The sequence below is a fragment of the Penaeus chinensis genome, chromosome 14, assembly GCF_019202785.1.
Source record: "Penaeus chinensis breed Huanghai No. 1 chromosome 14, ASM1920278v2, whole genome shotgun sequence".
NCBI lineage: Eukaryota > Metazoa > Arthropoda > Malacostraca > Decapoda > Penaeidae > Penaeus > Penaeus chinensis.
This window is the reverse complement of record NC_061832.1, coordinates 2,501,871-2,514,596: the sequence shown is the minus strand read 5'-3', so window position 1 is coordinate 2,514,596 and position 12,726 is coordinate 2,501,871. Positions and strand designations below refer to the sequence as shown.

Here is a 12,726-nt window from a genome sequence, read left to right as displayed (position 1 = left end):
TATATATATATATATATCCTATTACTAGAAAATGTGATTTAATTAATCAGTTACACGAAGTACTTGACGTTCTGTAGTATTTCCGTTACAATGTTAACACGACTTTTGATGTTGAAATTGATATATTTCAACCAAATAATTGCATTTTAATAGAACACAGAATATATGAGATTTATGAAATAGCCTATTAGGTGAATCTTTTATATGACAAATAATATATATATATATATATATATATATATATATATATATATATATATATATAAATTATAAATTATATATATAAATATAAATATAAATAAATAAATATATATATATATATATATATATATACATAAGTTGTATATATATAAATTGTATATATAATATATATAAATAAATTGTATATATATAAATATATATATACAAATACACACGCGCACACGATATATGTATATTTTAGATATGTCACAAAAAACTCCACGGTATTTCTCTTCCAGACGAAATCATCCTCGTTATTTGCATCGGGAAAGTGTTTTATATATTACTAATTCATCTAAACTACCTGCTGTTAAATCTTTAGGATATAACATATAACAAGGCAATTCACTTAATATAAATTGAGGTATAGATATGGACGGGGTTGAAGAGGGTTGGGTAGTTGGGGGTTGGGTGGGTAGAAAGAGTTAGGCATAGTGCAGGATTATCACCATGCTTATGCAAGTGATAATATTAATAATAATAATAATGATAATAATAATAATAATAATGATAATAATAATAATAATAATAAATTAATGAAAATTCATTGGACTAATGAATCAATAAAACTTCAGGTTTAGCTACCAATTGGGGAAACAATATATATGAATAAATCTTTACATCTTTATGTATGGCACGTGTGTTAGATGACATTTCGTGGTGTTTATGTTGGATTTTTCTTCAAAGTTTGCGCTAATCAATTCATCAGTTATAGCCTCAACAAACTTTTCATTCTTACATACGTCTCTCGATAACTGTGCTGTGTAGTATGATTTACACCACTGTTCCAGATTTTGGGACTATGCTTGGACTTGGACCCAGTAAGATATATATTTTTGTTTTGTTTTGTTTTGTTTTTAATACAGTTGACATCGATACTGCTATTATTGTTATTGATGTCATGATTATAAAATTGTTATTAAAATCTCGATAACATTTAAAACAATGAAATAATGCAAAAGATCCTTTTTCAGAAGTCAAGGAAAAGGGTAAATATGTAAGATATGTAGGACTAATAACCGACTCCTTGGTGACTAAGCAATTATAGAGCCATCTACTTGATTTTTGGATCTTTTATATTATATTACTATTGGTAAAATTGAAACTAAAGAATTTGGATTAACTGTAAAACAACAATGAGTAGCTGATCATTTTGGATCAAATGTACACTGTCGACATCACTATTTGATACAATTCTCATTTCAAGAAAAGTGCCTTCAATCTCCTTATATTGAAATCAAAGAGAAGCATAAACTTTATGAATAATTAGAAAACGCTTTGTATAAAAGCCCATAGCTCAAATAAGGAATTTTCATTTTATTTTTTATATTGATAAATCAGGGATTGATTAATATGAAAACACGCCTTCTCTTGTGCCCACATTTTATTTTGTAATAAATACACATCTAATATTTTACATAAAAGAAAAAAAAATCTTCGTTATCTTTATTCAGAGGTCAAATATCTTACGATTTATATGGATTCGTTGGAGTTATAGGTGTAGGCTGGCCTTGGTGGCCTGTACTCCCTGGATTCGAAGGAAGCAGACTCGAAAGAAGCAGACTCATACGAGTCGGGGAAACGAGCCTCGCCCTCGTAGTTCACCTCGGCCACGTAACCATCGTCACCGTCCACGAAGTACTTGACGTTTTGCAGACGGGTGTCGGGAAGCCTCACGTAGTAGGATCCCTGAGTGTGTTCACCGTCACGGGCTTCCTCGTGGCCGAAGTCGTTGACAGAGTCTTCGTGCTGAACGGCATAACTGAAGTCGTATTTGGCCTCCCCTGACTCAAACGATTCGAATGACTCTTCGGAAGAATCCTGAAAAGAACATTATTTAAGAATTCTATGCTCTGTATTATGCTAAAGTATTGATTAAAAAAATATTTTATCATTTGTCAGCATAATCAGTGAGAACTATTCATTTCAATTTTACTTTTTTTTTGCCGCCATTTTCTTTAAATTTTGATATAAATGAATCATACTTACCCGAGGAGGTCCATAAGCAAAAATCTCTGGGCTGTCTGCAGCAACAACGGCTGCCAGACCAAGAAGAATGAAGACCTATAGTAAAGAAATTATCAGTAAATGGGTACTCTGGGTAACGCTAATGTCGCTTCTACAACACACTTATTAACATTACGTTTAGCACACACATTTCAACTAACCTTAGTGTTCATGATTGTTACTTCTCAAGGGATGAGTGATGCTGCACCTTCTGATGTCCTTTATATAGCAAAGTCAATGTCCATTTGTACTAGTTTTTATACATACTGCTAACTGCCATCGGTGCCAGGTACCGGAATCTTCCGAAGGGAAGCAATATATATATATATATATATATATATATATATATATATATATATATATATATATATATATATATATATATATATATATACAAGGTTAGTGACCTGTTTATGGGTAGTGTATACTTTGATTTTTAAACTAAACGTTTTGGTAAATAAATATATCGATAGTAGTAATACTAATATCACCACTACTACTGTTGGTACAACTACTTTTACTTATACTATCATTATGAATACTGTTACTACTACTAATAATAATAATAATAAACAGAATAATGTTATTAATAATAACAATAATGATACATGATTTCGTTAATAAACTCCTTGATGTTCTGACTTGCCTTGCATTTCATTGGATACACGAATACATTACAATAGTTACATGCTTGTAAGTATGTGCATTGCCCTTTTCTGAGGTTTGTATCATTAACAAGTCTGTGAATATACTAATGTTATGGTATACCACAACACATGTGAGTTTTGCGTGTAGATGTGCGTCGTCTATGAATGCCAATTTTGTTTTGTGCAGTTAGGTAGATTCAAGAATTGGGCAAGAAGATATATATGGATATAATTTTAATTATACGTGTGATAATTACTTTCATCAAATGCAAAGGTCATGATGTTATGTCGTTTGGCAAACTTTCATGAGTGTAAATAATTTTCAAATAAGCTATCGTTTGTAAGTCTATGTAACCGTAGCATAAGTTTAGTTGTATTTATTATTTTCACGAGAATTAGCGATATGTTATAGTCATTAATAACAGTATCAACATATTTATTATTTATTTTTATTGTAAGGAGACATTATTGATAAATTCTTAAACGGTTTAAATAACTTAACATTTAAATTCCAGATTATATTCGCAGCTAATGAACTTCGGTGCTGACGCAGCAGATAATTTTGAATAATCAATTAATTCATAACATTTTCGCTTTCAGTGGGGTGAGGATATGGCGCGACGGATACACTGTCCTATCACTTGCCTTCACTTCTCTGCGTCTGCCTGTCTTTCTCTGCAAACTTCCTCTTTCGATGTTATATATTGCCAATTCATCTAAATTGGTTGTTGTTAAATCTTTAGGATATAACGAATTCTTCGCAATGTGAAATGAGGCAGTAATTACACTGAACAGAATAAATTAGCAAACACTCAACATCATTGTTCACTTGAGTAATTACTGGCCATGGAAGGCTAGAGATAGAAGTAGGGGTGGGGTTGTGAAGGGTTGGGTGGGTAGGAAGGGTTAGGCATAGTCCACGATTGTCACCATGCCTGTACACTTAATAATGATAATAATGTTAATAAATTGATAACAATTAATTTGACTAATAAATAAAACTATTTATTGTTCCAATGTCAAAAAAAAAGAAACATATAGAAATATGAATGACTCAATGAGACTTCTTTCAATCTTTAAGTATAATTCGTGTGTCAGGTGATATTGTGTGGTTTCCATGATTATTCTTTAATTATTATTAACCGTTTGCACAAATCAATTCATAAATAATAGTCTCAACGAACTTATCATTCGTATGTGTGCTTCTCGTTCACCTGTGCTGTGACAGATTTGGAACACAAGCATGGACACAACTGGGATGTCATGACAAACACTATGTTCACTATGATTTAGTTTACGTATGTTTACCCATAGATTGTACTTTGTCACCTGCCTCAGGTGTTTACCCTTTTCCTTGATTTTTGGACTCTATAATATAGTACTATTGGCAAAATTAAATCTAAAGTATTTAGATAGCTTTCAAGGAAGGCATTACCCGTAAAACAACAATGAGTAGCTGGTGATTTTGATTCAGAATGTACATTTATATCACATTATTACACTAACAGCTGTCGATATTTGATAAAATTATCGTGTTAAGAAAGGATAGCCCATAGCTCAAATAAGGATTTTTCCTCTTATTTCTGATATCTAGTCTGAGATTCATTAAGAAAAGGCGCCTTCAGTCGTGTCCACATTTTATTTTGTAATAAATACACATCAAATATATAAAAGAAAAAAAGGTTCGTTATCATTATTCAGAGGTCAAATATCTAACGATTTACTTGGATTCGTTGGAGTCATAGGTGTAAGCTGGCCTTGGTGGCCTGTACTCCCTGGATTCAAAGGAAGCAGACTCATACGAGTCGGGGAAACGAGCCTCGCCCTCGTAGTTCACCTCGGCCACATAGCCATCGTCACCGTCCACGAAGTACTTGACGTTCTGCAGACGGGTGTCGGGAAGCCTTACGAAGTACGATCCCTGAGTGTCTTCACCGTTACGGGCTTCCTCGTGGCCGAAGTCGTTGCCAGAGTCTTCGTGCTGAACGGCATAACTGAAGTCGTATTTGGCCTCCCCTGACTCAAACGATTCGAATGACTCTTCGGAAGAATCCTAAAAAGAATATTACCCAAGAAGAATTATATGCTCTGTATTATGATATACTGCTTGTTGATTTTTTCTTTCTTTCTTTTTTTTTTTCTTTTTTAGCACAAGTGAGATCTATTAAATTAATTTTTACTTTCTCTTCTGTCACTTTCTTTGAATTTTGATATGCATAAATCACACTTACCCGAGGAGGTCCATAAGCAAAAATATCTGGGCTGTCTGCAGCAACAACGGCTGCCAGACCAAGAAGAATGAAGACCTATAGTGAAGAAATTATCAGTAAATGGGTACTTCGGTCAATGTCAGCGTTGTTTCTTACATCGCACACTTATTAGCATCACGATTAGCACATACACTTCAACTAACCTTAGTGTTCATGACTGTATCGTCTCAAGGAATGAGTGATGCTGCACCTACTGATGTCCTTTATATACCAAATTCAATGTCCATTTGTACTAGTTTTTATACATACTGCTGATTACCCATCGGTGCCAGGTACCGGAATCCTCCGAAGAGAAGCATCACATATACAAGGTCAGTGACCTGTTTATGGGACCTGTTTATAGGTATCATTTTGTAAACTAAAGATTTTGGAAAATAAATACCTTAATCTAAAAAAAAAAAAACGGTTATAGCAGTATCACTCCTGTTACTACGACTATCACGAACCACTGCTATTACTACTAATAATAATAACGATAATGATAATAAATTTAATGATAACATTGCATTCACAAGATTTTGTTACTGAACTTCTTGGTACTCCTACTTGCCTTGTAATTCAGTTAATATACGAATACATGATCATATATGTTTGTTTGTGCATTGCCCCTTTCTGAGGATTGTATCATTGATAAGTTTGTGAATATACTGATATTATGGTATACCAAAGTTTTGTGTGTAGATGTGCGTGGTGTATGAATGCTAGTGTTGTTTTGTGCAGTTAAGTAGGGCCAAGTATTCGGCAAGATGAAATATATGTTTATTTCACTTATCAATGTAATAATTGCTTTCATTTAAGTGCAAGAGCCATGACGTATTGTCGTTTAGCACGACAGTGTAAATCCTTTTCAAATATATGGAAAGAAAATCTATGTAACCCAAACAAATTTTGTCTTATCTATTATTTTCAGGATGATTAAGTATATATTATGTTTATTTATTAATAAGTTTCAATATATTTCTTACTTATTTTTACTTATGAGACATCATTTACTGATAGACTGTCAACCTTATAATGGTTTAACATCTTAATTCCTGGTTGACGCTGCAGATCATTTAAAATAATCTACTCGTGTAAAAAAAACAAAAAAAAAAAAAATATGTTGAATGAGGATACGGCAGGATGGTTACGCTGTCCTATCACTTACATTCACTGCTCCGCGGCCTTACGCTTTTGACGCAATCCTCCTTATTATTTGCTCGTTAAAGGGTATTATATATTGCAACTTGTTCTAAATTAGTTGCTGCTAAATCTTTCTGGTATAACATTCTTCGCAATGTGAAACGAGGCAATGCCTACACTGAACATGTACTATGGTATCTCCAGAATGAATAAGCTAACGCCTAACAGTTTGTTTTTTTTGTTTTGTTTTTTTCACTTGTGTAATTACCGGTCATTGAGGGTTTGAGGTAAGGATAGAGTACGTGGAAGGATGGGTTTGTTGGTGGTTCGTTGGATAGGAATGATTAGGCATAGTTCACGAATGTCACCGTGCCTGCACAATCAATCGATGATGATGATGATGATGATGATGATGATGATGATGATGATGATGATGATGATGATGATGATGATGATGATGATGACGATGACGATAATAATAATAATAGTTAATAATAATAATAATAATAATAATGTAAATGAATTAAGAAAAATTAATCGGACTAATAAACTAATCAACCATAAGGCTTTGCTACTAATGGCAAAAAAAAAGGTAAGATTTTTTTTTTTTTTTTTTTTTTTTTATTTTTTTTTTTTTTTTTAGAGATATGAATGACACAAAAAGATCTTTTTAATAAGGTGTCAGGTGACATTTTATAATTTTGCATGCTGATTTTTTTTTTTTTTTTTTGTACATATCAGTTCATTAATAATAGTATCAACGCACTTTTCATTCTTACGTGTGCCTCTCGATAATTTTTATGTGTAGTATGGGTCAAAGCACAGGTCCAGATTTGGGAGATAAGCATGGACACAAATTTGTGCTGCGATATCATGACAAACAGTATGTTCACTGTGATTTAGATTAAGTATGTTTACATAGAGATTGTTTCAGAAGTACTTTGTAACCTCTCTCAGATGTTTATTCTTTTCCTATTTTTTTTTTTTTTTTTTGTGTATTCTCTATATTATATCACTTTTGGTAAAATTAAGTCTAAAATAGATTGCTTTCAAGGAAGGTATTACCCGTAAAACAAAGAAGAGTAGCTGATAATTTTAGTTCAGAATGTAAATTTATATCAATTTATTTCACTTTCTATTAAAATCTCGTGTTAAGAAAAGGGAGAGGTGCCTCCGGTCTCTTTTTATTAAGTTCAAAGTAATGCATTAACTTTATGAATTATTAAAAAAAAGCTTCGTATGAAAGCCCATAGCTCAAAGACGGAATTTTTCTTTTATTTCTGATAATAAGTCTGGGATTGATTAAAAAAAAAAAAGACGCCTTCAGTCGTGCCCATATTCTATTTTGTAATAAATTAATAAATACACATCAGATATTATATATAAAAAAGTACTTATTCGTTATCATTATTCAAAGGTCAAATATCTAGCGATTTACTTGGATTCGTCGGAGTCATAGGTGTAAGCTGGCCTTGGTGGCCTGTACTCCCTGGATTCGAAGGAAGCAGACTCAAAGGAAGCAGACTCATACGAGTCGGGGAAACGAGCCTCGCCCTCGTAGTTCACCTCGGCCACATAGCCATCGTCACCGTCTACGACATACTTGACGTTCTGCAGACGGGTGTCGGGAAGCCTTACGTAGTAGGATCCCTGAGTGTGTTCACCGTCACGGGCTTCCTCGTGGCCGAAGTCGTTGCCAGAGTCTTCGTGCTGAACGGCATAACTGAAGTCGTATTTGGCCTCCCCTGACTCAAACGACTCGAATGACTCTTCGGAAGAATCCTAAAAAAAATATTATCCAAGAAGAATTTTATGCTCTGTAGTATGATATACTGCTGGTTGAAAATTTATCAAATACTCTTTTCACAGCATCACAAGTGAGAACTATTAATTTCATTTTTACTTTCTCTGCTGTCATTTTCTTTAAATGTTTATATGCGTAAATCACACTTACCCTGAGGAGGTCCATAAGCAAAAATCTCTGGGCTGTCTGCAGCAACAACGGCTACCAGACCAAGAAGAATGAAGACCTATAGTGAAGAAATTATCAGTAAATGGGTACTCTGGGTAACGCCAATGTTGCTTCTACAAGATACACTTATTAGCATCACGTTTGGCACATACACTTCAACTAACCTTAGTGTTCATGATTGTTACTTCTCAAGGAATGAGTGATGCTGCGCCTACTGATGTCCTTTATATACCAAAGTCAATGTCCATTTATACTAGTTTTTATACATACTGCTAACTGCCATCGGTGCCAGGTACCGGAATCTTCCGAAGAGAAGCAAAATATATACAAGGTCAGTGACTTGTTTATGGGCATCGTCAGTATAATTATGTAAACTTTTTTTTTTTTTTTTTTTTTTTTTAATCAATACCTTATTTTAAAAACAGTAATGGAAGTGTCACTCTTGTTATTGCTACTATAACTATCATTACCACTATTACTGATAATAATAACGATAATGATAATTAATATAATGATAATCTTGCATACACGAGATTTTGTTACTGAACTTCTTGGTGTTTTTACTTGCCTTGTAATACAGTGCACTTCCATTGCGATGTTGATATCTTACGACTCTTTTGGTACTGGAATTGACATATTACAACCAAAATCATTGCATTATAGTTAATGATGAAGTATAGGAGATTTAAGAAAAACTTAGATTTTATATGATATATAATAAATAATATGCATTTTATGAAATGATATGATGTGATATATGTACATGTAATAAATATGATATGTATCGTAACATAATACATTACAATGTAGGTGTGTATTGTATCATTAACAAGTCTGTAAATATACTAATATATTGGTATTATGGTAGGGTCAAGTATTCGGCAAGATGAAATATATGTATATCATTTTGCTTATCAATATGACAATTACTTTCAAGTGCAAAGGTCATGACGTAATTTCGTTTGCAGGCCTTCACGACAGTGTCAATCATTGTCAAATAAGCTATCATATGGAAAGGAAATCTATATAACTAGAACATAATATGTTTCGTTTTTATTATTTTCAGGACAATTAAGTATATATTATGATCAATTACCGTTTCAATTTATTTCTTATTTAATTTTACTTAAGAGACATTATTTATTGATAGACTTTAAACGTTTTAAATAGTTTAACATTTAAATCCCACCAGGTAGTCGCCGCCAAGGACCTTAGATGTTGACGCTGCAGATAATTTTAAATAACCAATCAATCTATAGGGTTTTCGCTTTCTGTGGAGAGAGGATACGGCGCGATGGATACATTGTCCTATCACTTGCCTTCACCGCTCCACGGCCTTCTCTTTTATCATCCTCATTTATCGGCGTAGTGAAAGGGTATTATATATTACCAATTCATCTAAATTAGTTGTTGTTTTTAGGATATAACATATTCGTTGCAATGTGAAGCGAGGCAATACTTACACTGAACATATATTGCGGTACCTCCAGAATGAATTAACAAACACCTAACAGTCTTATTCATATGTGTAATTGCTGGCCCTGAAGGGCTTGAGGTAGGGGCAAGGTTGTGGAGGGTTGGGTATGTAGGGGACTAGGTTGCAAGGAAGGATTATTCATAGTCCACAATTGTCACCATGTTTGTGCAATTAATAATGATAATGTAAATAAATTAATGAAAATTCCTTTGGCTGTTAAATCAATCAAACCTAAGGCTTTGCTGCCAATGGTAAAACGAATAAGTTAATAAGATTAAATGTTTAAATCTCCCAGAATGGGACGTGTGTCAGGTGACATTTTGTGATTTTATCTTATTATGTTTAAATTTAGATTGCTCTACCATTCCTTTGTCACCAGTCTCGGTTGTTTACCGGTTCCTTGATTTTTGGATTCTTAATATTACTTTGCTATTGGTAAAGTCGAATCTAAAGAATTTATATAGCTTTATAATTCATAATTACCCGTAAAACAAAAGTGAGTAGCTTGTAATTTTTATTTACAATTTTCAACTTTTCAAGAATATTCATTCTTTCTTCCTTAATATATTTTATTTCTTATTTTCCCTATTAAAGACTGTTTTTGTTAATAGATCTTTCAACGTATTATATATTCAAATTTTCAATCTAAGATATTCGCCGCTAATGACCTTAGCTTTTGACGCGAAAGATTTAAAATAACAATAATTCTCTCCTTTTTTTTTTTTTTTTTTTTTTTAGTTCGCTGGGTATAAAGAGTTTTCGTTTAATTTCCAATATTAATAAGCACTAATAAAGAAAACACATCTTCAGCTGTGTCCACGTTATATTTCGTAATAAATACACATATATATTATATATCAAAAAAAAAAAAAATCCTTGTCCGTTATCATTATTCAGAGGTCAAATACCTGACGATTTACTTGGACTCGTTGGAGTCATAGGTATAGGCTGGCCTTGGTGGCCTGTATTCCTGGGACTCGAAGGAAGCAGACTCATATGAGTCGGGGAAACGAGCCTCGCCCTCGTAGTTCACCTCGGCCACATAGCCATCGTCACCGTCCACGAAGTACTTGACGTTCTGCAGACGGGTGTCGGGAAGCCTCACGTAGTAGGATCCCTGAGTGTGTTCACCGTCACGGGCTTCCTCGTGGCCGAAGTCATTGCCAGAGTCTTCGTGCTGAACGGCATAATTGAAGTCGTACTTGGCCTCCCCTGACTCAAACGACTCGAATGACTCTTCGGAAGAATCCTGAAAAGTAACATTTTAGAAGAATTACATGTTCTGTTTTATGATATGCTGTTGGTTGAAAAATTGCCACATTCTCTATCCTCCGTATAATCAGTTTAACCTGTTCATATCAAACTTACTTTGCTGTGATTTGCCTTTTGATATAATGAATTGTTCACACTTACCCTAGGAGGTCCGTAAGCGAAAATCTCTGGGCTGTCTGCAGCAACGACGGCTGCCAAACCAAGAAGGATCAAAACCTACAGTGAAGACGTCATCAGTAAATATGTACTATAGCAATACCCGTGTTGCTTCTGCATCATACGGTTATTGACATTTCCTGTAGCACAGATATGTTTACTTACTTTAGTGTTCATGATTGTAGCTTCTCAAGGAATGAGTAATGCTGTACTCGCTGATGCCCCTTATATACCAAAGCCATTGTCCATTTGTACAAGTTTTTATACGTACTGCCAACTGCTCATCGGTGCCAGGTACCGGGATCTTCCGAAGAGAAGCATTATATATACAAGGTCAGTGACGTGTTTCGTCTACATACGTATTATTTTAACTTAACGGTTTGGTGAATAAATGTTTATTCTACTACTAGTAGTAGTTATAATCTTGCCTATACATGATTTTGTATCTAAAGTGCTGGGTATTTTTACTTGCATTGCGTTCCAACGGATATACGAATGAATATTTTCATATGCAAGTTTATATTATCCTTTACCGAGATCTATACTATTAACAAGCCTATTCGTGTTACTATTATGAATGCCTCATATACACATATATGCAAATGAGCAATTTGTGTATAGATGTACGTTCTATATAATTAAAATGTTTTATCCAGTTAGGGATAAGTATTTAGTAAGATAATGTCTATTCATGTCAGTGTAAATATTATTGAACATCATGTGTTGTTATAACTACAGGAAAAGTTAGCCAATGCATGTATTAATCTTTAATATAAATAAATAAATATATATATATATTAGATTCTTAAAGCATGCACTATGCAGTTTCAACGTTACAAGCGATATGTGGCCATGCTGTTTTTATCTATATTAAAGAGACATAGATGACATGCGCCCAGGTGTGTATATACACGCAAGGACAATTTAAGGAATTGTATATTCTACTACTAGAACATTCATATATAATAAAATTAGGTACAAAGTATTAATTCGGATAGTATTTCGATATCCAGACAATTTTGCAGTCAATATACCTTGCATAAGATTGAGAGAAGTGTGTTGATTAGTTTGGTCGTACGCCCATATGGTATCAGTATTTCAACACTCACTAAGTGTAGGAAAAGACATTGTTATAGCAGATAACTAAGTAGTGTATTCACACACACTAAACATTCTTTTACCGGCGCCTTTTCTCCTTCCACCACTTCCATTGCGATGTTGATATCTTACGACTCTTTTGGTGCTGGAATTGACATATTACAACCAAAATCAATGCATTATAGTTAATGATGAAGTATAGGAGCTTTAAGAAGAACTTATAGGATTAATTTCTATGATATATAATAAATACTATGCATTTTATGAAATTATATGATTTGATATATGTTAATGTAATAAATATGATATGTATCGTAACATAATACACTTTATAATATTCCATAGCACGATAAAATGTTTGCATATGTTATATATGTAGTATAATGTAAGATAGCAAAGATCATGCGGTTTGGCAATTCTTCAGGAAGGGCCAATGTTCCCGACTGTATAGATCATTCTACATTT

General features: G+C 33.3%; 1 protein-coding gene and 1 long non-coding RNA gene across 2 annotated transcripts; both read right to left on the bottom strand.

Annotated features, from left to right (window-relative positions):
• Positions 1–4,514: 4,514 nt before the first annotated feature.
• Positions 4,515–5,247, bottom strand: LOC125032286. Its single transcript, XR_007115538.1, has 2 exons — positions 5,126–5,247; positions 4,515–4,947 (listed from the first exon to the last, which is right to left on the bottom strand). It is a non-coding gene; the product is annotated as an uncharacterized LOC125032286 (long non-coding RNA).
• Positions 5,248–7,608: 2,361 nt separating this feature from the next.
• Positions 7,609–11,340, bottom strand: LOC125032284 (pro-resilin-like). The gene is made up of 4 exons (XM_047623381.1): positions 11,329–11,340; positions 11,149–11,223; positions 10,719–10,984; positions 7,609–7,802 (listed from the first exon to the last, which is right to left on the bottom strand). Exons 1-4 carry the CDS (start codon positions 11,338–11,340, stop codon positions 7,721–7,723), a joined length of 435 nt encoding a protein of 144 aa, XP_047479337.1. The 3' UTR covers positions 7,609–7,720.
• Positions 11,341–12,726: the final 1,386 nt, after the last annotated feature.